Source organism: Phoca vitulina, unplaced genomic scaffold (assembly GCF_004348235.1).
Source record: "Phoca vitulina isolate PV1807 unplaced genomic scaffold, GSC_HSeal_1.0 scaffold42, whole genome shotgun sequence".
Classification (NCBI taxonomy): Eukaryota; Metazoa; Chordata; class Mammalia; order Carnivora; family Phocidae; genus Phoca; species Phoca vitulina.
In genome coordinates, this window is record NW_022589745.1 from 6,801,474 (window position 1) to 6,826,891 (window position 25,418).

The 25,418-nt window shown below is 48.9% G+C and overlaps 2 protein-coding genes across 5 annotated transcripts in view; both read left to right on the plus strand.

The window, feature by feature from the left end:
* CPSF3 (cleavage and polyadenylation specific factor 3) overlaps positions 1–11,166 on the plus strand; it is a 43,234-nt gene extending 32,068 nt beyond the window's left edge. For both annotated transcript variants that reach the window (XM_032430069.1, XM_032430071.1), the window contains 4 exons: positions 867–954; positions 5,801–5,870; positions 8,698–8,794; positions 10,974–11,166. In XM_032430069.1, the coding sequence (XP_032285960.1) occupies positions 867–954; positions 5,801–5,870; positions 8,698–8,794; positions 10,974–11,075 (357 nt within the window). In that variant the 3' untranslated portion in view covers positions 11,076–11,166. The remainder of the gene's footprint in view (positions 1–866; positions 955–5,800; positions 5,871–8,697; positions 8,795–10,973) is intronic.
* Positions 11,167–13,830: 2,664 nt separating this feature from the next.
* The window catches only part of IAH1 (isoamyl acetate hydrolyzing esterase 1 (putative)), a 12,452-nt gene continuing 864 nt past the window's right edge, over positions 13,831–25,418 (plus strand). Inside the window, exons 1-6 of one of the 3 annotated variants that reach the window (XR_004302463.1) lie at positions 13,831–13,930; positions 15,260–15,312; positions 19,908–20,056; positions 21,709–21,870; positions 23,340–23,461; positions 24,591–25,013. Coding sequence is in view for 2 of the 3 variants with exons in the window: in XM_032430022.1 (XP_032285913.1) it covers positions 13,850–13,930; positions 15,260–15,312; positions 19,908–20,056; positions 21,709–21,870; positions 23,340–23,461; positions 24,591–24,773 (750 nt within the window). In the remaining variant the exon portion in view is untranslated. Of the gene's footprint in view, positions 13,931–15,259; positions 15,313–19,907; positions 20,057–21,708; positions 21,871–23,339; positions 23,462–24,590; positions 25,413–25,418 lie in introns of those variants that run through there. The other 2 variants (XM_032430022.1, XM_032430023.1) reach the window with 2 other exon arrangements.

The window sequence follows — 25,418 nt, forward strand, 5'->3', positions numbered from 1 at the left end:
TTTTGATAACTTGGCATCTGTTAAGTTTAAAGAAGGACTTTCAAAGTGAATCCTGGAACCAAATGATCCAGGAAGTACCTCATCTCTTTCTCTGCCTCGAGGTAGAATCCTATGTAAATTCCCCATCTAGATGGTCTGCTGTTCTGTTCTTACAGATTTTTTTTTTTTAAGATTTTGGCCATTTCTTTTGGAGAGAGGGAGAGAGAAAGTGCACATGCCCAAGCTTTGAGAGGGGTAGCGGGAAAGAATCTTAAAGCAGGCTCCCTGCTGAGCACAGAGCCCACGCACAGGGCTCCATCTCATGACCCCAAGACCACGACCTGAACTGAAATCAAGAGTAGCATGCTCAACCGACTGAGCCCCCCAGGCGCCCCTTACACATTAGGGAAGGCACTTGTTCCTGAAATAATTCACCTGGTCCCACATTCACCTGGCAGAGGAGGAAAACCGTCTCGGAGCCCTGGGCATGTGCAGGGGCAAGGGGCCTAGGCTTCGTGTGGGAAACAAAAGGAAGTGTTTAAAAATACTGCCTTCTTCCCATGCTGTGTGCTTATGAAACCCAGTGCTCAGGGATCTGCATTTGATCCCAGCACCTGAGTTACTGCCGTGTTACCTCATGCAAGTGACCTCTGTAAAATGAAGGTGTTCTGAGGATCAGGTGTGGGGATGCCCATAAAGCCCTTGCCGCAGAGGAGGCACTCAGTACATCTTAGAGAAGTCCAGCATTATTAAGTGCAGGTTAGTTTCAGTCCGTGGAAACGCACGACGCAGAGTCCCGCCGTACAGCCCGCGGATGCGCAGCAGCGCGCACAGCGTGTGTGGCCGGCGCTGCTCACACCGTTCAGCTGCTGCCCTTTTCTTCACAGTGGCTGGCAAACCCTTCCAATGACATGTATGCAGACACGGTAACAACCGTGATACTGGAAGTCCAGTCCAACCCGAAGATAAGGAAAGGTACGGAATGACTGCATTTTTATCAATTAATTCTTTCGCTTCTCCCATGGTCTGTGAACTAGGAAGCAGAAGACAGAATTCTAGAATCTGAAATCTGCTTGTTCCACCCCTGTAGCCTTCCAGGTACAATACGTGCATAACACTGCATGTTACTCATATTTTACTTCTCGTCCTGGGTCTTCATTTGTGCTGTTGCCGAAAATCTGGTTGCCATGAACACTAAGATAAAATTCCTTAGTCACAGTCCTCTCAATCAGAAATTCCAAAATATTGCTGAATCGAGCCAGCAGTCTAATAAGAAAATCGGTGGCCCTGTTGGTGTTCAGGAAAACCCGTTGAACAGAATGGAATCCCTCCTTAGGGCAATTTTGCAGTCACTTTAGGTGCTACATCTTTTCTAAGTAGCCATTTTCAGTCAAAGAAGACACTAGTGAGTATATCTGTGTTATTTCTTTCCAGTTGTATCTATTTTATACATAACTCAGTGTAACGCTTCACTGGCGTGGAAGGTAGCCCATGAAGAATGCGGGGAAGCCTCCCAGCCTTTACCCTTCTCATGGTACCAGGTTGTGCTCTGAGAAAATGATTCTCTTCCTTGAAATTACAAAGAATTAAACAAGTAGGTAGTCTTTGATTTCAGGAGGAAAAAACGTTTTGCTGGATACTTAATAATCCATTACTTGTACCTGACCGCGTCTGTACAATGAACCGAATAAATACCTAGACGAATCTAACTTACTCATCTGAGGTGCTGGTGAGCGCTTGAATTTGTTTTGAGTAATAGTAAAAAATGGTAAAAACGTTCATCTGGACGCCGCCGGTGACTTGTGTTGGTGGAATTAGCTGGTGGGGAGCGGCCACCCCGTGTGCGTGTAGGATGGCACCTCCACGAGCCCGGGTCTCCCGGGGTGCCCACTCAGTGTCAGCGTGTGCCCCCGGACACAGAGGTGCATGTGTGGCGGAACAGCTCGAAAGGCAGTTGTCAGGTTTTTCTTATTTTCCTATTTTACATTTTCCTTAGGTGATAGAAATACAAAGGACAAAGCGCGAGGTGGAGGTGTGTGGGAAGGAGGAGCTTCCTTGCGCTGAGGTCACAACCGATGAGTGGTGGCGCGGTGAGGGGCAGAGTGGAGGGCAGAGAACAGGAAGGAAGGCCTCAAACCCAGAGCCTGGAGTGGGCACACCCTTCAGGATCGATGCCCACTTCCCTGAGAACACAGCCGGCCTTCCCTTTGTAGCTTAGCTTCGTTCCGTTCAGATCAGACACTCGGAACTGAATTGCTTTAACCTCCCGGACTCCTTTCTGTTCACTGCATTTTGATAACCCTTTTGTAAAATGAAGTCTGTCCTGTGATATAATCACCTGATGTCAGTATTTTTGTCAGGTATTTGTGTACTTTTCTGAAATATGAGACATTACGCACAAACGGTGTTAGGATGCTGGGGGGTCTTCAGGGCCGTGTCACGTCGTAGCCACCCTGAGCCCGTTCCCGCGCCGTGTGGTGGGGCAGGGGCCACGGGGCGTGTTGGGCCTGAGCCTGTCGACTTTGGTGTCCACACGCCATCTGCAGCTGTGACAAAGCTGCCGCTTAGCGACTGTGCTGGAAAATGAAAACAGATAATCACCAAATGTGTCCTGTCTGTGTCAAACAGGAAGGAGCGCGTGAGCGACCTTAGATGGGTCTGACTTTATATTGCGCATTTCTCTTAGTACTCTGGTCCAGAGTGAAAGTGTGCCTTTACTCTGATCTGTGCTAGTCAGCAATGGCTATTATATTATTAGTGATCCATTTTTAATAATAATAACAACAGTGTAAACATTGCTTCCTAAGGTTAGCGTCTGGGCACTCCCCAGGGAGTCACTGCAGACAGGCTACAAGAGGGTTTTTTCCATGAGTTAACTGTGCTGAATTAGCCGGCGGCCCTGGGTTCCCTAGTGCTTCCCTGCTTTGTGTTGTATTCAGAAAAGGAGAGTCTGTTCTTCTGGAGCAATGAGGTGCTTGCAAAGCTAGCATTCATTTGACAAACATTTATCGAGCACCTTCTGTTGGGCAGGTATTATTCTCGGTGCTCAGGGCACAGCAGCGAACACGGCAGATGGTTAGTGAGCACCAGGGAGCTGGTGGTCTAGTGAGCGCCGGGGCGGCTTCATCGGGTTTGGAGCAGGGGCAGAAGTGTAGGGCTTTATGGACCATTTTAAGGACTTTGGACTTGTAGTCTGAGTGAAGCGTGTTATGTTGTAAGGTTTTTAAAGGGTTGCGCTGGTGCTCGTTGAGAGACTGGGAGGGCAAGTAAAGAAAGCAGGTGTTTCAGTTGAGAGCTTTTGTGGCCAGGCGGGTGGGGGGGGTGGCAGAAAGTGCTTGGGTTCTGGAGATGGGTTGAAGGTCAAGCCTGCAGTCTTTCCTGCTGGGTTAGGTACAGAGGGTGAGAGAAAGCAGACAAGATGAATTTTAAAGAGAGAAGACAGTGACCCAAGGAGTGTGTGTGCTACATTAGCCTGGAAAGCTGTCACCCATGGGGCGAAGTGACAGGGATTTTAATAAGCAGGACTTGCTCCTTCAGAAGATGAAAAATATCACGAGGACTGACACACTCCCTCTTTTCTTTGGCTGCACGTGGGGAAGTAGAGGACGTTCATCCTATACGTTTATTGTGTAACGAACTGACTTTCTCCTAGCCAGACTTGGTATTTGAACTTAGAGCAGAGTCAACAACCAGGGCCCACAAGCCAAGTCCAGCCCTCCACCTGTTTTTGTAAAGTTTTATTGGAACACGGCGATGCCCGTTTATCTGCATACCATGTGCCGCTGCTCTCTGAGCTGCCACCGCAGAGTCGGCTAGTGACCGCAGAGACCACGTGGCTCACCAAGCCTCAGACACCATCAGGCCATTTACCGAAGTTTGCCAGGTCCATTCTAGAGGCACCGTCTGTGAACAGGCTGATTCTCCTTTGCTAGCATTCCGCTCCCTTTTCATTTCTCAGCCTGCTGAGACTTGGGTCCAGATTCTGGAAATACAACTTGTGTTTTTATCTGTGTGTGTGTTTAGCCCCGCCTTCAATTTCTGTATCCCCCTGTTCTCGTCAAGGACACACAGCCAAGCTTAAGCATTTTCAAAATATATTCTTTTATGTTCTTCTGTTCCATTACGTCCTTCCGTTTGGCACTGCACCTGTTTTCAGCACGTCTGTGTCCTGACACACGCGCCTACTAGGGGCAGGTGTACATAGATAACTATGATTTCACATTGTACACATATAATCTCGGGTATCTGAGGAGTTTGTCATAAATATTAGTGATAAATAGGCAAATATGCATACATGTGCACTCAGAGTTTGGAAAGTTTCTTTTAATAGTTTCATAGCTTAGATAGTTTTTAATGTATTTCATGGGATTTTACATGTCAGTTAAATGCTTGTTTAATACTTAACAGAATTAATGATTATAATTAAAGTATAAGGTTTTATTATATAGCTTTCTTGGCTGGCATCTGATTCATTTTATATTCAGTTAAAACTCAAAACTATTTATTTCACCATAAGGAAAAAACCTTTTGCGACTGTGGGTTGTGATGGATGGTTAACTGCACTTCTTGCGATTACTTCACTGTGTATACAAATATTAAATGATCATGTTGTATACCTGAAATTAATATAATGTTATATACCAGTGAGACCTGCATTTTTTAAAAAGAAGGAAAAAGCCTCATGATTTAAAAGCAATCAGAGTAACTGTAGTCTGACTTACAGAATAATTTAGGAAAAATGGCAGTCTGGCTCTTTTCCACCGAGTAGGTTCACTATGATCAACTTGAAAACACTTACATCACTCCACAAAGAAACGTCATATTCTTTAGCTATCAGCCCCCAATCAAGATAGCCACTAATCTGCTTGCTTTTTTTTTCTCCTACTTTCTCTCTCTATGGATTTACCTCTTCTGGACATTTCATAAAAATTGAATCATAATACACGGTTTTTTGTGACTGGCTTCTTTCACTTAGCATAATGCTTTCAGGTTTCATCCATGTTGTAGCATGAATCAGGACTTCATTCCTTTTCATGGCAAAATAATTTTCCATTGTATACCACATTTTGTCTCTCCATTCATTAGTTGATAGACATTTGGGTTGTTTCTACCATTTGGCTGTCATGGATAATGTTGCTCTCAGCATTGATGTACAAGTTTTTGTGTAGACATGTGTTTTCACTTCTCTTGGGTCTGTACCTGGGAGTAGAGTTGCTGGGTCATATGCTAACTGAATGTTTCACTTTTCAAGGAACTGCCAGACAGTTCTGCATGGTTTTGCTGCTGGTGATGGGCTGGGGGGCACTTACTGATGTCCCGGGGCACACTTGAAACACCAGATCATCTTCCTGAACTGTCAGATTACCGTGTTTTGGGGAGGGAAAGCTAAGTGATCTAACTGGCGCATGGTTTTAAATATTAATTTTATTAAAATCAGTATAGGTACAAGAATGCAAAAGTTATATAATGTTTTAGGTAAAATGAAAGCTCCAGAGATCTCTGAGCCAGGATGTGCCCCAGGAGTCCTAGAGTTACAAGGTTACTTCCGCACATACATGAAATGTGGAAAAGTTTGAGGAACATTATAAATAAAATGTAAAGTAATCTTAAATGTCATTTTGTGGTTCTGCATTTAACAAGAACAAAAGATAAAGGGATGAAAATAGCAATTTGCCTCAGCAGATAGATGGTTTGTTTGTCACTTGAAGGATTCCATAGTTGATCACCTTAAATCTTATCAGTAACTGTGTTCTGATATTGACTCGGTAACTATTCTAAATAAGAATTTGGAAATTGATCTCTGTTGCTTTTTTTTCCCCAGGTGCAGTACAAAAGGTTTCTAAAAAATTAGAAATGCACATTTATAGCAAGAGGCTGGAGATCATGCTCCAGTAAGTATTGTCCCCATTATTGCCCCATAAGGGGTGGTGAGGCCAAGGGCGGGGAGGAGGAGGCCGGGATTTAGTTCTGGCTCACTGATGGTTGTGAAGCTCAGACAGGTCTCTTAACTGGTCTGGATGTCTGTGTTTGTATCCGTAAAGTGGTTTGAACCTCATCCTTCCAGCTAACACTCTAGCTAGTTCCAAATACCTGTGACCTTGGTTAGCTCTTTCTGGCATGGTCGACTGAGATTCGTACATCTTTACTAAGGTCAAGTACTAAACTCTTCACCTGGTGTTAATGTGCCTTTAAGAATTACTATACGTGTTCTCCTTAAATGTGAGTTCTGCGTTAAGAATGGTTTTCTTCTGGACTCTTCTCAGATAATAAGTCTGTAAACTAAGAAGTACCTTTAAACTCAGTATTTTTCTAAACACCAGATATTAGGTCTCTCCCCTTTTCTCAAATACTCTTTAAGACTGATTTGGGAGAGCTCCTGGCTAGCTCAGTCAGTGGATCATGTGACTCTTGATCACAAGGTCATGAGTTGAAGCCCCACAGTGGGTGTGGAGTCTACTTAAAATAAAAATTTTTTTAGATACTGATTTGGGGATTTTTTTTCCAGATAAAATAATCACTTGCATCATAGTGGATAACCACCATTTAAGCTATGTATTATGCCAAGAAAAGGAAAATTAAAAGATTTGAACATAGTATCTCTCAAATTCTTGTTGAGTGACTGCTTCTACTTTTTTTTCCCACTTTTATTAACTGCCTCTGTATTTAAATTGAAAGTTCATTGACTAGATGTCTTAACAAAAGAAGGTCCTCTGCATGTTGGAGGTTTTATGTTAACATATCTGTTCCTTCCTTCCCCCCAAATTCCTCACTGATAATCTTTTAAGGCAGCCAATTAGTAGCTTTTAAAAAACGGATAGGCTTTCAGAGGTGATCTTGCTAGAAGAAGCTACCACACGTCTTCAGAAAAAGGTTCTTGGTGTTGCCATTTTGATATTAAAAAGCATCCCTGTCGTACAGACTGGAAAGCAGCTCACAGGCGGGAACAGGGACAGGCGGTGCCATTCCAAAGGCAGCAGCTTCTGTGTCTGTGTCCCCAGCCCTGCGGTCAGAGCAGTCCCCCCCCCCCCCCCGCCCCATCCCCGACTCTTGTCTGCAGAGGGCTGCACTCTGCAGTTTCGGAAAGCCCGACCTGCCAGCCTGAGTGTCCTAATCATTCGAGATCCTGGACGCCCGGGACAGTCGGGTGAGACCGCGCAACTTACCACACAGCCACCCACGCTTTTATCTGTGTCGTCGAGGGGTTAGACGCCCGTCCCCGCAGCCCCTCCCGGGAGCGCAGGTTAAAAAGCGCTTCCGTGGAAGGCAGGTGTGCGGGGCCTGCGGGGCCTGCGGGGTACGTGACTGGAACAGTTGTGCCGTCGGGCAGCGCTGGTGCTGGAAGCTTCGCGGAGAGCAAACCGGTGTCGCCCTGGACGGGCTAAGCCCCCCAGGCCGCGCGGTCGGTGGCGCCGGAGGGAAGCTCGCTGGGCTGCGGGCGATCGTGACAGCCGCCGCCCGGGCGATCATGACAGCCGCCACCCGGGCGATCGTGACAGCCGCCGCCCTCCCGCCCTCCCTCCGCGGCTTGCGGGCCCGGCCGCTGCCCTGTCCCTCGTCCTCGCCCTTCCACACACACACGTGAACTGTGAGGAGCAGGAGCAGGAGCCAAAGAGCCAGAGCTTCCATGCGCCTCGTGAACGTGACATTCCGGAGTGTTTAAACTTCCAGTCGATCATAATCTAAAAACTCCAGTTGTTTAAATCCTTAGGATTGTGTACGTAGGAGTTTATTGGTTTCTGTAAACAAACCAGTAATTGATTACATGAACGTGAGATATTTTTTCCCTACCTTTTGAATATATTTCTGTAGTTAAAATCCAGCATTTTTCCTTAGTAACTAGGTTACCCAGCCAAGTTTATTCAAACGTATTTATTACCATTAACGTCCTAAAGGAGCAGGCGGCTGGCCGGGCCTCCCCGCGACCCCGCGGGCTCCGTGTGGGCAGTGCGGCCCGTCTGGCTTGTCCGACCGCAGCTGCCCTTCCCGGCCTGGCTCCGGCCTGCTGCTCCGACGGCGGGTGCAGGCGCCTGGGTAACTGATGCGGACGGACGTGGAAGTTAGTGATTAAACTCCAGCTCCTTGGCAACAGACGCAGTGTCTCAGTGACTTCCGTCCCTAAGAAGTTGGCACGTAGCAGATGCTCAGGGAAGAGTTTAACTCAAAGGAGGCGTTTGAAATTGATTCAGAGGAGCAGACAGCAGCGGCCTTGAGTCTGTTCAGCGGAGATGCCTGCACTTCAATCCCAGCCACCGCCTTCCAGCCGCAGGGCTGCAGGCAAATCCCTTCCCTGCGTCTCGTTTTCCTCCTGTGTAAAAGAGGCTTCTTACTAAGATTGTAAGTTAAGATCATGTGTATAAAGTGCCTAGCACAGTACCAGCTGAAGAAAGCATGCTTTTTTTTTGTTAAGTAAGCGCTTGGCCCGACGTGGGGCTCGAACTCACAACCCTGAGATCAAGCGTCACATGCTTTACCAGCTGAGCCAGCCAGGTGCCCCTGAAGAAAGCAGTCTTACTAAATGATTGCTGTGTACTTTAACCATTTTATAAAATTAGTAAAATATGTGAAGTTAAATTAAGTCCATCTCAGGAATAGATAGAAGTATTCTACTTCAGAACTAGGGGTTATCTTCAATATTATTTTTCCCCTGGTATATAAAAATGTACTTGACTTCCTTGTTAATGCATTTTGCACTAATATTGCATCTTTGTTTATCTTAAGGGACATATTTGGAGAAGACTGTGTAAGTGTAAAAGATGGTTCTATTCTCAGTGTCACAGTGGACGGGAAAACAGCTAATATAAACTTGGAGACACGGGTATGTAGCTGCTCCTTCCCACATTTCAGGACATTTGGGAAAGAAAGTTAAAACAAAAGTAATCTCTGGTCTCACACCAGACAGCTCACTTCCGCATTTTGGCATTTCCTTCCAGTTTTTTTTCCTACATTTGCTTTTTACAGGCTTTGTTTATGTTATTATATGTAAAGTTACACATTCCTGTTTTTTTCTTTCTTTTTTTTTTTTTTAAGCTTATTTATTTTTTTAGTAATCTCTACACCTAGTGTGGGGCTCAAACTCACGACCCCAAGATCAAAAGTCGGATGCTCTTCCGACCAAGCCGGCCAGGCGCCCTGCGTTCTTGCTGCTTCCCCATCCTGTCCTAAGTGTTCTTTTTTTTTTTTTAAGATTTTATTTATTTATTTGACAGAGAGAGACACAGCGAGAGAGGGAACACAAGCAGGGGGAGTGGGAGAGCGAGAAGCAGGCTTCCGGCTGAGCAGGGAGCCCGATGCGGGGCTCGATCCCAGGACCCCGGGATCATGACCTGAGCTGAAGGCAGACGCTTAACGACTGAGCCACCCAGGCGCCCCTGTCCTAAGTGTTCTTGCGCCTTGCTGCACAGCACACGGTTCTCGTGTGTATATTCCCCGTCATTTACTTTTGCACGAGAGGCCTGAGTCCGTTTCTCTTATTTGGCATCCAGTTGATTCCAGATTTTTTCAGAGAAGCTGTTCTCTGGTTTTACCAGCAAGATCCAAGTGGCTTTTCCAAACAATGGGATTCAAGATCTTGGGGCCTGCTCTGGTCTCACGCTACAGATCCTGCATAATTATTTCATAAGCATAAGTGAATAAGTATATCTTACAGTCTTGTTTTTGAAGATTAGAACAGTTCTACTAAACAAACAACATAGGTTTTAAATTTATGTTCTTTGACTATATAGATGCTTTGAGGAGGCACTAGTTTATTTTACCCCACTAGAAAAATAAGCTAAGAATATAACCAAGTGGTTCACTAGAGAAGAAGTCTGGACAGCCAGCAAGCACATGAATCAGATGTTCAGCTCCGATCCACTAGTAATTAGAGGAAATACGGATTGAAAGTACAAAACCTCACTGTTTGCTTAACACTTGGGCACAGATGAACAAGAGTGCTGGACCTGGCGCCGGGGAAAACCGGGCCACAGTTTATTATCAGGGTCAGTTTGGGGCAGGGAGGGGATTGTAAATGAGCTGGCACGTTCTTTCCGTAGTGTGTTGGTGAAATGCCTAGAAAAGCTCAGAAAAGTAAATACCTTTATCCACAATTCCACTTACTGCATCTAATCAAAGAAAATAATTGGACAAGTTAATAATAAAATAATTCGAGCAAAGATATATACAAGGATTTCTCTTCTAGCATTGATTGTAACATCAGCAGAACTGCAAGAGACCGAAATACACACGAGTAGGAAACTAAATGAAATCACAATAGGCTGTGTGTGTGTGTGTGTGTGTGTGTGTACTCCCGGCCACAGAGGCCTGAACAGGCAGCCATCAGCAGGATGGCGATGGGGAGCACTGATGGGCACAGCTGTCCCCCCCGCATCAGTGAGGGGCAAGAAAAGTTAACCAGACCGCAAGTATGACAAATTACCCCATTTTGGTTTTAAAGAAATACATATGTGTAGCTCAAAATCTGGAAGGTTATACGCTGAAATGTTCACGGGAGTTATCATTAGGTTATAGAATTAAGGGTGTTACTTTTTTCTTTCCTTACTAAGTTGTAATATGAGCAATATTTATAGTATGATAAAATTTTAAAACCACATATAGTGTTTTGTAGCTGAGAAATTACTAGAAGATTATTAGTCTAAATCAGATTTAATACAAATTTTGAGCTTGCTAAGTAATTGGTATTACAAAGACTGAGTTCCTGGTAATGAAACTTACTGGGTCAGAATATGGACTTTGAAGTAAATCTAGTTCACTAGATTTTCCATTTATTCCTTTTTCCAAAATTAACCTCTAATTAGACCCAGTGATTGTGCGGTCGCGCTCCGCAGGTCGGGCCCACGCCTGCAGGCCTGAGGGCCACAGCTCGGGGCCCCAGACGCCAGGCTTCGGAGACCCCCGCCCCTCCCGGAAATGAGGATCGCTAAAGAGGATCAGTCTGTCTGCCGTAGAACACTTGTAGACACTTAGGGTGAAAGGCCTGTTTGTGCTTTCACTTTCAGACTGTAGAATGCGAAGAAGGGAGCGAGGAAGACGAATCCCTGCGGGAAATGGTGGAGCTGGCCGCCCAGAGGCTGTATGAGGCCCTCACCCCCGTTCACTGACAGCCGCCCGCCTCCGGCTCCGTGAGCTGCTTCGGAACGCTTGACTCCACTTCTGTGACTTAAAATAAAATACCTTAGTTTCTCGGGAGTAGCCTAGTGACTTGTGACGTCAAATGGCCCTGATTCCAACAGCTTGGGTGCTGCTAAATTACCAACTGATCTGTCCATTATTCCAAAATACTGAATAAACTGCCTAAGCTGCCAATGAAACCTTTCAGATCTGCTCATAGCAACTGAATCAGTGTCTTCGTGGCCTTTTTAAGGAAAGAAAATGCATGATGGTTTGTATTTTTATGTCCATATTCTGAAGGGAATTAATAGAGATTATCACCTCAAGTGCCTTTTCTGTTCCCTCCTGATACTCTTGGCAAATTCCTTAATTTGTACATTTGTAAAATTACGACTTTCGGGATTCAGTGATATTTTCTTTCAATTCAGAGATACTCAATTCACATTCAATTCAGAGATATTCAGACTATAATTTTTATGCCTCAAGTTCCAGGGGATTCAGGTGTGAGTTGTTGAATTGCTCTGTGTGTAAATTAATCATTAGGCCAGTTTCCTGAAGCGTGTGTAATTCAGACTTGCAAATAACTGGCACAGGAGTGTAGGGGTGCGGCGTGCTGAGGGAGCAGATCAGCCGGGGTGTCCTTGGGGTCCGCTTCCACGCACGGGTCTGACTGCCGCCTCTGCGGGGGGGTGAGCACGAGCAGAAACTCGCTCTCATCTTCCTGCCCACTCGAGAGTCGCTCACACTCACCGTCAAGCTAAAGGCGTCCGCCACCCACAGTCCCTAAACGCCACCGACCCTGTTAGTCCTCTCCTTGCCTCACCTCTTGGTGACTTACAGCCACCAAGCGCTCCTTCCCTGTGTTGTGACAAGCTTGAGTGCACAAATCTGAAGTTTTACTTGAAATATTTCTGTAAGATACCCTACCCCACTTTTGTCTCTGGCCCAAACCAAAGTTCTAAGGGTCACCTTTGGTGTCATGTAAGACTTTATGATAGATTTTTTTTTAAAGATTTATTTTATTTTAGAGAAAGCAAGAGAACGAGCAGGAGGGGCAGAGGGAGAGAATCCCAAGCAGACTGCTGCCAAGCACGGAGCCCAACGCGGGGCTCGATCTCACGACCTGAGCCGAAATCAAGAGTTGGTCGCTCAACCAACAGAGCCAACCAGGCACCCCGGTTTTGAGAGATTTAAAAACATTTTTAAGTTACAAAAAATACATACCGTAATATCTTAATAAGACAGTATATATAGTAAAAAGGGAATGTGCTTTTTCCCCTAGTCCCTCTCCCTGAGGTAAGCAATTTGAGTTGAGGATTCCAATTGCTCTTGAGTCTGCCCTTGTCTTCTCCACGGTGGCTCTGAGTCCCAGTCACCCTGTCCCCTCTGGTTCCTGCCACAGCTTCCCTGCTCCTCCTTCCCGAAATACACAGACCTGCTCTCAGGCCTTCCCTACTGAAAGTCCTTCAGGGCTTCATTGTAATTAGGATCAAGTCCAAACATCTTAAGTAAGCCAGGTGTTCTCAACCTTGGCTACATGCTGGAATCACCTGGGGAGCAGCAAAAATATACTGAGGCCCACATCTTACCATCAGGAGCTAACTTAGTTGGTGGAGTGAGGGCCCTTTATCAGCACATTTTTAAAGCTCCCCAGAGGATTCTCGTTGCAGCCGGGGGACTGCTGCTGGCCTGGGGACTTGGCTCTGCCTCCCAGTGCCTGTCTCTCCGGCTCCAGCCGCTCTCCCCACACCCTGCGGCCCAGCCACAGCGAGGTCGGTCCGCTTTTCTATGGTGCACTGCTTCCCCTGCGAGTCTGGTTTTCACCTTAGGCTCAGTTTTTTCAAAACATCTGGCCCATTTTAGTCACAGCCATCATATTTCATGGCACAGCTGAGGTGGCAAGGACTCTGAGCAACGAGTCTTGGAGCTCCTGGGAGTAGGCCCCCACCTTGGCCCTGCCCTTGGCCCCTCTGGAGTCCTGCTGGGTACCTGCTCCAATTCCTCGTCCCCCTGCCTGGTATCTTACCGCCCTGGCCTGCCTTCAGCAAGAATCCGGTCTCTAGAAGTTGTACATCCTTCTACCCTCCACCCTGCTCCTTGGCTATGGATCCCCACCTTTCCTAATTTCTCTCCCCTCCTGCAAAACCCCATCTTCGTCCTTGAATAGTCTGCCTTCCTGTCTTCAGCAAACGTCTTAAGTTTTTCTTTGAGGTCAAAACCTTCGATAAACGCTCGAGTCCGTCTATTTAACGAGATGGCTGTGTGATGAACGAGTCCCTCGGAAGCACTTCCTCCCCACCGGGCTTCACACTCTCGCTGTTTGCGGAAACCTCTGGCCCCGCCCGGAGGGTGACGTTGACTCTGGTGGCGGCGCCAGACCGCCCTCCCTTCGGGCCCCCGGGGAAGTGCCGGGGGGTGCGCGGCCAGACCGACTCTCCGGGAGGCCTCCGGGCTCCCCGAGGGCAGGGGGCTGCGTGCGCCCCGCCCCTGACGGGATGAACCAACGAACAGCGAGGCCGCTTTGTAAACGGACAAAAACGAGCTTTCCGAGGGGCAACTGCTATCGCATGTGTTAAAAATGGCCGGTTGGCGCCAAAGGAGCCCAGCTCGAGGAGCCCCGGGGAAGTGGCGGGCAGCCACCCCGCGGACGACAGGACAGCGACCGCTGCTCAGGCGCCTCCCCAGCTCCGCGGGCGGCCCCGCCCCCGCCGCTCGCCCCGCCCCGGATATCCGGCCTGGCCCCGCCTCTCGGCTGGCAGGCAATATGGCGCTGTGCGAGGCGGCGAGCGGCGGTTGCGCTCTGCTCTGGCCGCGGGTGTTGCTCTTCGGAGACTCCATCACCCAGGTACCGCCGCTCGGTCCTCACATGGCGGGTCGCTTGGGCGCCCGCGGCCGCGCTCTCTGGGCGACGGCCCCAGCTCACTGGCTGTCCTCCGCACCGGGCTCCCGTCCTCCCGTCTGCCCCGCGGGTATCAAGGTCACCTCCCTGCACCCCGCTTCCCCCGGCACGGGCTGCCCCGAAGGCTGAGCGCCCCGGCGGCGGGACCTGTTCGGGGATGCCTGCAGCCTCCAGCGGCCGTTCGGAGCCCCCGGCGGGGCTTCCCGTTTCCGGTCGCCCCTGGCTTCCGGGTAACGGTGTGGGTGGCGCAGCACTTGCACACCCGCCTCACGGAGCCTGTTCCACGGGTGAGGTGAGGTGCGGGGAGGTGAGGCGCCTGGCCCAGGCCGCGCCCTGGCCGTGACCGAGCCTGAGGTCCCTGCTTCCCGTCAGTTGTGGGATAATCGGGAGACCTGGTACAAGCTTAGTGTCTTCCTTTTCCACGAAACCTCCTTTGGTCGCTCGCAGCACGGACAGCACTTTGTGTCCCGCGCGGAGCTGCCGGGGACGGTCACCTGCGGGAGCGCGGTGGCGGCCGAACCACTTGCTGAGGTTCTGTGCAGCCCGCTCCGTGCGGAGAACACTTGGAACCAGCGCCCTCTGCTTCCTCTGGTGGAACAAGCTGAGCTTGAGTAAAATGTCCCCAAGAATAACGTAGTAGATGACCTTTTCACCCAAGATCATTTCAACCCATATTAAGGAAAAATGTATGTTCTACTTCAGGGAGGAAGTACACTTTAAAAAATTACTCCCGTGGTGTTTTGTGTTTGTTTGTTTGTTTTCTTATTTGTCTCTTCAAACATGACTTCCTCAACCAATTTTCTGTGTATGTGCCAATTTTTAGGCAAGAAGGGCAGTAAGGGCTTTCCAAATTTATAGGAATGTGTATTTAAAAAAGGTTCACCCCGAGTTCTGTAATTAACTTCCTTACTCTTTTCAAGTATGGAAATGTAGTACAGCATGGATCTCGCTTCCTAACTGAACATACAGTTGATTTTATCTCTTGTACATAAATTTAAGTAGCTATTCTAAGTAAAAATGACTCTAATATTCTCAGTAAAATGCGGATGACTGGCTCAAATCCAATTGATAGGGAAGAAAACTCCCTCTAATTTCCAGAGTGCTGCTGAGGTTTAGCTGTAGTGATTCCTAAAATGACCTCTGAGCGAAGCAAATGCTGAAGGCCAAGAAGTCAGGGAGGATGAGAGGAAAACAAAAGGAGTTGATGACCAAAATGTCCCTTTCTAAAATGTGCTAATTACATCGATACGTAGTAATGGACTTTTCCTTTTTCAGTTTTCTTTCCAGCAGGGTGGATGGGGAGCATCACTGGCTGACAGGCTGGTCAGGTGAGAATAGTTTCTAGATTGATACTCGAGTGCTTATTGATGGAAAACTATAACTGCATCTCAGAAGACAGAGTGAATGATACAGTTTCAAACCGTAAATTCCTCCTTTCTTCATCTTTGTGGGCCTTTCCTGGTTAGTGTACAGGGTTGGGGGAGGGAAGGAGGAAGGGCAGGTGCTCAGGATTCAGCAAAAGTTCTGCTGGATGTGAAATAAAACCCTAAAAGTTGTGGAAAAGATATTGGGTTTGGAGCCAAACAAATACAGTTATTCACCGTCTGAGGAAGTTTTTTTTTTTTTTTGCAGGTATTACTGTGGATATGATTTAAACGAGTAGTAAGGAATTCGATTGAAAGAAAGCAAAGTATATTCATAAACCAAAGTTAGCATCATTTCTGGATAGAGGTTTTTGTCCCCCAAATTCTCTTTATGAAATATATTAGAAATAGGGGTGCCTGGGTGGCTCAGTCGTTAAGCGTCTGCCTTTGGCTCAGGTCATGGTCCCAGGGTCCTGGGATCGAGCCCCATATTGGGCTCTCTGCTCCGCAGGAAGCCTGCTTCTCCCTCTCCCACTCCCCCTGCTTGTGTTCCCTCTCTCGCTGTGTCTCTCTCTCTGTCAAATAAATAAAATCTTAAAATATATATATATATTAGAAATAGTGATGATTTTGGCATTTTATTTGCCAGACTTAAGGTAAGCATATGCTAAGGAAGTCATCAAAAGGGAAACACTGCTCCAATTCAAGAGGTTAAAAAATACTTAGAAATATTTTCCACATGTAAACTGGTCAGGAGTTTTGTCTCTCCTTTAGAAGAAATAAGCTGGATGTACTACCAGCTTATTAATACTTGATAATTTCTTCACCAGTATAATAAACACACCAAGAAAATATATTTTATTTCCAAATGTGAAATGTGTTTTAAAATGTCTTCACTTTGGGCGCCTGGGTGGCTCAGTTGGTTAAGCGACTGCCTTCGGCTCAGGTCATGATCCTGGAGTCCAGGGATCGAGTCCCGCATCGGGCTCCCTGCTCAGCAGGGAGTCTGCTTCTCCCTCTGACCCTCCTCCCTTTCATGCTCTCTGTCTCTCATTCTCTCTCTTGCAAATAAATAAAATCTTAAAAAAAAATAAAATAAAATGTCTTCACTTTCTCCTTCATTTTTATCCCCTAAACTAGAAATGAAAAATTTGACCTTTTTTTTTGGCTTTTTCTGTTCCCAAATGCTTTCCCTATTTAAGTGGACTTAATCTAGAAATATGAAAGTATCACCGGTTTTCCCTTCTGTAAAATGGGAGGATTATCGCTAAGTTTTACTGAATGCTTACCAAGTGCCAGAAACTAAAATGCTTTATGTGTATTGACTCATTAAATCTTTACAACTACCCTGTAATACAGAGTGAGTGAGTCTCCGATCCATCTTCTAGCTGAGAAGAATGAGGTGGAGAGGGGTTTTGACAAGGTCATATAGCTAAGAAGTGGCAGGTGGCCCGGCTCCAGAGCCCGTGGTCCTGAACCGCCGGGCAAACTCGGGGGCTGTGCTTGGCGCTGACTGGCACTGGGGGCCAAGAGACCAGGCAGTTACATCCACCGTCCTTTTTTAGCGCCGGAACTGGGTTCTTCCTCTTCCACCCCAAACAACTGCCCCTTAGGTGGACATTTTCTTCAGCTGTGTGAACACTTAGGGTGAATTTTCTTTTTAAAGATTTATTTCAGAGAGAGAATGCGCCAGTGGGGGGAGGGGCAGAGAGGCACAGGCAGACTCCCCGCTGAATGCGGAGGGGCAGGGACAGGACTCGATCTCACAACCCCAAGATCAGGACCTGAGGGGAAACCCAGAGTCAGAAGCTCCACCCACTGAACCACCCGAGCCCCTCCCCCCCCCCGTGAATTTTTAATGTCAGCTTCAGCCATCTGCACAGCCCTGAACTGATTCACAGCCCTTTGGGGTTTTTTCTTTTTTTTTTTGAAGTGTAATTAACATACAGTGTTATGTTGGTTTCAGGTGGACGGATTCAGTGTTAAATGTAACCCAGTTTCCAAGTTGTAAAGAGGTACCTCACTAACTACATGGATAGTAATCTAAAATACATCATTGTGTCCCATAGGGACATCTTTTATGTTTTAGCATTATAAAAGCATTCTAATAATTCTTAAATCTATTTAAATCCTTTTAAAATTTATTGACATATTTTCATTGGTTTTTTTTAGCCTTATCGCAATATTTCTTTAAAATACTTGAAGGACTTAAAGGAGTTAGAATAAACTCAACTTTTTCAGTTTTTAAAAGCTGCTGCTGTTTGCTTTTAAAGATAAGCCCCTGCCTGGTTTATAAAATGGCTTAATCTACATTGTTTCTGGAAGGCAATCTCCTAGAGCTGGGTTGTTTGGCAAGGAATCTTTCAGTTCGTTCTTACCCTTTCCCTCTTCATCTGAACTTAAATACTTGTTATTAGCCATGAATTTAAGTAAAAGTCTTTCTTTTTTCTTATTTATTTATTTGACAGAAAGCAAGCACAAGCAGGGGGAGAGGGAGAAGCAGGCTCCCTGCTGAGCAGGGAACCCGATGTGGGGCTCGATCCCAGGACCCTGGGATCATGACCTGAGCCAAAGGCAGACGCTTAACTGACTGAGCCACCCAGGCGCCCCTAAAGTCTTTCTTAATGTGCCAGTTTCTGTAGCCTTTGGAATAAGTTGGGCACTATTAATGATACTGTTCAAGCCAGAGAAATTCAGTTAGCCTTCCCCTTTCAGAAGGGAACTGTAACAGTTTCAGCCCTGGGCCTCACTCACTTGCACTTTTTTCCTGGTTCATAGCCTTATACTAATGATTTTTTTTTTCAATATGTAATGGCTGCTCTTTATTGAGCTCCTTATGTGTGTCTGGTTACTTTTAATCTTCACACTGCCTAGCAGATTAGGTATTAGGTTCATCTTTTGCAGTTGGGGAGCCTGAAGCTCAGAGAAATTAGGTAAATGGCCAAGGCCAGATCTGGTAGTCAAGGGCAGGGAGGTCCAGACCCTGGCTGCTCTGATTCCAGACTTTCAGCTTTCCTGCCACATCACACAGGCCTTAGGGAGCAGGCTGCCTTGCCTTCTGGTTTTTTAAGCATTGCAGTGACTAAACCATTGGAGGGGATGTAAAACAGACTCATCAAAATTCTAGGGTATTCTTTTTTTTTTTTTAAGTAGGCTCCATGCCTGGCATGGAGCCCAACGCGGGCTTAAACCCATGACCCTGAGATCAAGACCTGAGCTGAGATCAAGAGTTGGACGATTAACTAACTGAGCCACCCAGGCGCCCCAAGAGTATTCCATTTTAAATTGAGTCTTTAAAATGGCTAGTCAGCTTTTGTAACGATTATGCATGAAAAACACCAAGAAATCACACTTAGAAATAAATGTGGCTGAATTTTGTTATTGTTGTCCCCAAGATTTATACATTTTCAGAGCTTTTCGAGTAGCGGCAAACCAAGTCTCCGGTTGTCTCAGCCTCTGTTCCCTGGCCTTGTAGCCCCGTGTTCTCTGCTGAGATGTAGGAATGGGAACTAGACACCGAAGTAAGCCACGTCGGTTTGCTAACCAGAAGTTGTACTCTGAGGGGTTTTTAAAATTTTCATTATGGACAACTTTAGACAATGGTCTGCAAACACACTGGGGGTCCCGGCCACTAAGTAAAGGAACTGGGACACAGACCCAGGCAACTAGCTCAAGATCCATGGTCCTTTCCTTGTACCCTACGGTCCTGCAAATCAAACTGTGTGTTTTTAAGAAGGCAAAACAAACTGAAACACTATATATACATACATATATGTATGTATGTGTGTGTGTGTGTGTGTGTATATATATGTGATTGAATCAAAACCATGGGGGGATACTGAGAATGATGTGTGAGTATAGGTTCATCACCTACAACAAATGTGCCTCTGGGGGGCGGGGGGCTGTTGATAGTTGGGGAGGCTGTGCGTGTGGGGGGCAGGAGTATGCAGGAGCTCTCTGTTCCTTTCGATTTGCTGCACCCCTAAAATGCCTCTTAAAAAATAGTCTGTAAAAAGTCTCAGAAATCTTCTATATAGATACCCTCTCCCCCCGCTGACGAACCATTGTTACCCTTGAGCTCCAGCTTGTTAGTGACTTTCCACCCAAGATGCTTGCTCAGATTAACACCTGTCTGCTGTGAGCACCCTGTGACAGGACCCCAGCCCCCGCCACGCACGAGTCCGCAGACGAGATGCCAGCCCCTTTGCTCAGCTATTCATAACCCCTCTTGTCAAGGAAAGACGACCTAGATCTTGGAAAGACTTTAAGGACAGCATGTTCAACTATGTTAATGCTCTTCTCAAAGTGAAAGCACGGCAGAGGCGCCCGGCTGGCTCAGTCCAAAGAGCCTGCGACTCTTGATCTCGGGGTCATGAGTTCAAGCCCCACGTTGGGTGTAGAGATGACTGAAATAAACTTTAAAAAAAGTGAAAGTACATCAGAGCTGCATGACAGGAGCAGGTGCCACAGCTGGAGGGCACACACTGGGCTCACTGCAGATGGACTAGAAACCGTTCTTTGCTCACAATTCATCTTTTTTTTTAAATTCTTCATTTCAGAAAATGTGATGTTCTGAATCGTGGATTTTCAGGTTACAATACCAGATGGGCCAAAATCATCCTTCCAAGATTAATCAGGAAAGAGAACAGTCTGGACAGCCCAGTAGCAGTTACAATTTTCTTTGGTGCCAATGACAGTGCGCTGAAAGGTAAAAGCATTCTTGTGTTTTCCTAATTCATTTTTAGCTGTGTTTTGTTTTGAGAGCGTGACCACACACGTGGGGGGCGGGGGGGGCACAGAGAGAGGGAGAACTCTTTATTTTTTTAAGATTTTATTTGAGAGAGAGCGTGAGAGCACAAGCAGGGTGAGGGGCAGAGGGAGAAGCACGCTCCCTGCTAAGCAGGGAGCCCGATACAGGGCTTGATCCCAGGACTCTGGGATTGTGACCTGAGCTAAAGGCAGATGCTTAACTGACTGAGCCACCCAGGCGCCGTGGAGAGGGAGAATCTTAAGTAGGCTCCATACCCAGCGGATGAGCCCGACACAGGGCCCGATCTCACGATCCTGAGATCATGACCTGGCAGAAACCAAGAGTCAGGCACTTAACCGAATGAGCCACCCAGGCACCCTGGAAAGTGTTTTTTAAGCACTAATACTTAGAGCTGCTGAGTGTGGAGTGAGATGGGCACGCTCTTGCGTAACTGGTGGGGAAACTTGTGATCTTTCCGGAAAGATATTTGACAGCATGCACCCCATCTAGAAATCCAGCCTAATACTCAGTAATGCAGCAGGCAGATGTGCAGACGCCTGGGATGGTACTTGGAATGGCAGACATTAGGGTGCCACGTGGTAAAGTAGACGCATCAAGCTGGTCACGCAACAACTAACCATGTTTTTGAGGGCTACTAATGGACACAGAAATGCCCATAATATAACATTATGTGAAAAAAGAACAATATGGTTATGTATCTTCAGTGTCATCCCAGTGTGTGTGTGTGTGTGTGTGTTTTAAAATATGTGAGCTCCATAAGGACAAAGATCTTTGTAGGTTTGTTTTTTTTTTTTTAAGATTTTATTTATTTGACAGAGACACAGCGAGAGAGGGAACACAAGCAGGGGGAGTGGGAGAGGGAGAAGCAGGCTTCCCGCTGAGCAGGGAGCCCGATGTGGGGCTCGATCCCAGGACCCTGGGACCATGACCTGAGCCGAAGGCAGACACTTAACGACTGAGCCACCCAGGCGCCCCACGGTGTGTTTGTTTTTTAAAGTATACGTATCAACATGGAAAAGATTAGAAGTAGATCCAAGTGCCACCTGTGGTGTTCGGGGTGGTAGGATCACGGGTGATTTTACTTTGCTCCTACGATTGTACTTACGTGTGGCTTGGAAAATGGCTGCAGTGAGTCTTGTGATACTTGCCTGTGAGCCCGTCAGGAATGACCCTTTGCAGGCTCGGCGGGAGTGGCGGCAAGAGCGAGTGCTTCCGGTGTGGGGGGCGCCTTGCTCTAGTGCCTCCCACGCTTCGCCGAGGTCCCTTCCACACCCGTCAGGGAGAGCCGGTTAGCGGCGTGTGACCCCGGAGGAGACGGGAGCGCAGGAGGGTCGAGCGTGTGCGCCAGGGCACCGGCTCGGATGGCGCGCGGCCGCAGACTCGTGGCCACCGGGAGCCTCGGCCGTCTGCGGTGTGACGTCCGCCGTGTGAAGAGCCGGGTCCTGTGCCCCCCGCCCCCCGTTTCTGTCCTCGGGGCTCACCCTGCCCGGCGCCATCAGGAGTCCGGCGGATCTGTGAACTCGTCTTACTCTTACCCGCGGTCCCTCGTAACAAGGTGCATTTGGAGTATCCGTGTTCCTCCCGCACAGACGAGAACCCCAAGCAACACGTCCCGCTGGCCGAGTACGTGGCCAACTTAGAGAGCATGGTGGGGTACCTGCAGGAGGCCGGCGTCCCCCGCAGCCGCGTCGTCCTCATCACGCCGCCCCCGCTCTGTGAGGCCGCCTGGGAGCAGGAGTGCCTCCTGCAAGGTACGCGCGCCGGCTTCCGGGCCGTGAGGACACCGAGACTGTGGGCGCCCCGCGGCCGGGGGCGGGACTCCCCGTGGCTGGGGCGGCGTGGCCTGCTCCCGCCGGACCCCAAGCACGCGCGGCCGAGTCCGAGAGCCTGCGCCGCGGGGCTGGGACCCCGACGTCCACACCTGGGGGCGTCCCCCGGGCCTCCCAGCAGTGCGAGCTGCCGAGGCCGCTGCTCTGCCCTTCGTCCGCGCAGCCCTGCCTGTGCCCTGTGCCGGCACCCCTCCTCCTCCTCCCCGATCGCGGCCCCCTCCGCGGGCGCAGCTCTCCGCCTGCCAGCGCCAGGTCTCTGCCCGGCCGCACCGGGAGGCACTTTTGTCGCCACCGCTGTTCGTCCGTGTACTTTTAGGTGCTAAGCCAGGACCTGGCCAGGTGCTCCGGACACAGAAGCGGCTGGAACCCGGTGCCTGCCTGTTGGACTAGGGAGGGCAGCGGTCCCGTCATTAGATACTGGCCGCAATATGATTAACGGTCTAACAGACGTATTGAAACAGTCTGTTGAAAGTACAGAAGCAGAATCTAGAGATGTCCAGAAAGTTCCCCATAGGAGGTAAATAGGGCAAGTTTACCCTGAAGAGGAGGACAGACGGGGAGGAAGGGGCCAGGCCCGCTGGCAGCAGACATCTGAAGGGCAGTCGCGGGAAGTGGACGAATCGCCTGTCGTTCGCTCCGGAGGGCAAAGCGGGGACCCCCCAGCGGCCATCCTCCCGTGAGGGCTTGTGAGCTCGCAAGTCTGTGCTAAGCCTGGACGGGCAGAGTGCCAGTTAGAGCTTCAGCAGCGCTTCGCAGACCACAGGTCACAACCCTTTCGGGGTTCATGAAACCGAGCGAGTGACCTTTTTTTGAATGAAATAGAAAAAAATCAGGATCTGGGACACAGTAGGCATTGTTTCGTGAGACTTGTTTCGCTTCCGTAGACGTGGGTGGAGGCCCGGTGGAGAACCGCAGACGGTTCAGCAGCCCGGCTCCTGAGCCACGGGCTGCGAGGACGTTCTCGGGAAGACAGGCCCGTCCGTTCCCGTCTCGGCGCCGGCGGCGGGGAGGGAGCCGCCCGCCCAGCCCACGATAGTTGCGGAGAACGAGCCTCCGCAGCCCCTCCCGGCTCTGCCCTTCTCGGGCTGAACCCCAGTGAGCTTCACTCCAGTGCCGGGGCCTCTCCTCACATCCAGATTCAGGGGTCTCGGCCCGGCGTCCCTCTCCGGCGTCCCCCTTCCTAGCCTCTGGGTCCAACGGCTGCCGCCGGCCTCTCCTGCCTCTGCACTTGCGTTCCGTGTCCTCTGCGGTGACCAGCCACCGTCCCCTCGTCCCCATGGTCCCGTGCCGGGTAGCGCAGCACACGGGGACCATCGGGTCCGGCGGTCCGTGCCTGTGCACCAAGCATGGCCAGCCCAGGGCCAACTGCCACCCGCGCGCTCTCTCAACAGGCTGCAAATTAAATCGTCTGAACTCGGTTGTTGGCGAATACGCGGGCGCCTGCTTACAGGTAGCCCAAGACTGTGGGATCGATGTGCTTGACCTGTGGACCCTGATGCAGAAGGACACTCAGGTACGGGGCTGGCTCGGGCCTTGGGGTGAGCAGGATCCGACAGACGGGACCCCGCTCTGTGTGGCTCTGCCTAGAGTGGCTCTGAGTAAAGCAACGACCCTTGTTGCTTTCACCGATTAAACCAGAAAGCTGGGGGTGGGGGTGGGGGGGCTTGCCCGGCGTGGTTCCTCTGCTGGACTCAGCAGCTGCCATCCTTCTCCGGGACCCCTTGAACAGTCAGGAGTGAGCACAGAGTGAAATAAATGAGCCAAAAATGGTTCATATTAAGGACATTCAGGCCAAATTCTTTTAGCACTCCCACCCCCTATTGTAAAACTCATTAAAAGGTACAACGATGAATTTAAGCAGGACAGGGTGGTAGCTAAAAATCCTAGCTTGAGCTAGGTAGTTCTAAATATTTTGTTCAAAGCCAGAAAGCCCACTTACAACTATAAAAGGTGAAAGCTGGCCCCCAGGCAGAGCAGTACGAGGAAGGCAGTCTGACGCTCTCCTGTAGTCACGGGTCACAGGACCCAGCAGCCCCCGCGCTTCAGCCCTCCTGTGGTTTCCCAGGCCAGGAGCAGCAGGGGACAGCACGCAGAGTCCTGGCTTTGTCTGGGTTGAACGTCCATCCAGGAAGTTTGGGAAGGCTGTACTGCTCCGGAAAAGGGAACTGCCCACTACTGTGTCCTTTGAGATTTCTAGAATGGGGGGTGGGGGTGGGCTTTCCTGAGAGAGCGTCTCCAAAATGGCAGAGAGGAGCACCGAGGCCTGGGGAGGCCCTGGTCTGGCAGAGTTGTGACCCAGCTGGGCCGCAGGGACGGGGGCTCGGCTTAGGGCAAAGGCTGCTCCTCGGGGTTTCTTCCACCTAACGACCTGCCCGTCCGCCTCCTAGCTAGACCGGGGGCGTCAGAAACCGTGTGGCACCCAGGGCCCTGAGCTCTTCTACCAGCAGGTCGTGTTTCTGTTAATGCACCGTGTTCACTTGTTCGGCCTCTGCCGTCTGAGGAGCTGGAAGGATGGCTCGGGCAGGCGCCGGATGGTACGCGGCTCACGATGCTCAGTGCATACCGGGCAGCGAGGCCGCACCTCACAAAGGGGTGGCGAGCAGCGGGCCCCCCCAGTTGAACTGTGCTCTCCTCCCTTGCAGGACTTCTCATCCTATCTGTCGGATGGACTGCACTTGTCACCGAAGGGAAATGAGTTTTTGTTCTCCCACCTTTGGCCCCTGATAGAGAAGAAAGTCTCGTCCTTGCCGTTGCTGCTCCCCTACTGGCGAGACGTAGCAGAAGCCAAACCGGAACTGAGCCTTCTGGGAGATGGGGACCGCTAGCCGCCGAAAACCCCGCCTGGCCGTTAACCATGCGGCAGAGATCCCGAGATCAGACCTTTGCTCAGGACCTTGGGATAAAAACCACTGAACCTCTGCCACCAAGATTAATAAAAACGTTAGAATATTTAGGGGACCTTTGTACCTCGGTACGTTGTGTGGTAATATCTGACCGAGGCAGGTGTCCTCAGTGCCGCAGCTACGGAACCAGCCCTGGGCGGCTTGTTTATACGTGGAAAAAAGGTAAAGACAAATTTGTTTAAAAAGTCACAATTTTATAAAAAAGTCTTCTTACATTGAGCTGGGAACCGTTCACTCTCACATACACCCACTCACCTTCTATCAAGATTCCGAAAGTGTAACTAAACTGTATCAGGACTAGTTAAGACAGCAAACACCACAAGGTATAAGTTCAAGTATTAGTGTAACAGGCATCTGCATAATAAACATCCTTAGAAGGAAAGATTCGATTTATCACAGGTTCAGTTAATTGCCCTCAAAATTTACAAATTATCTCTGTTAGAATGTGTTGGCTATGAGCACATTTCAGTACTTACTTGGGGGGTGAAAGCTTTTAACTATAATTTTAAGGAAATCAGAGTTCAATTTGATGATTTTTATCCTTCACAAAGGAAACGCACACAGTCC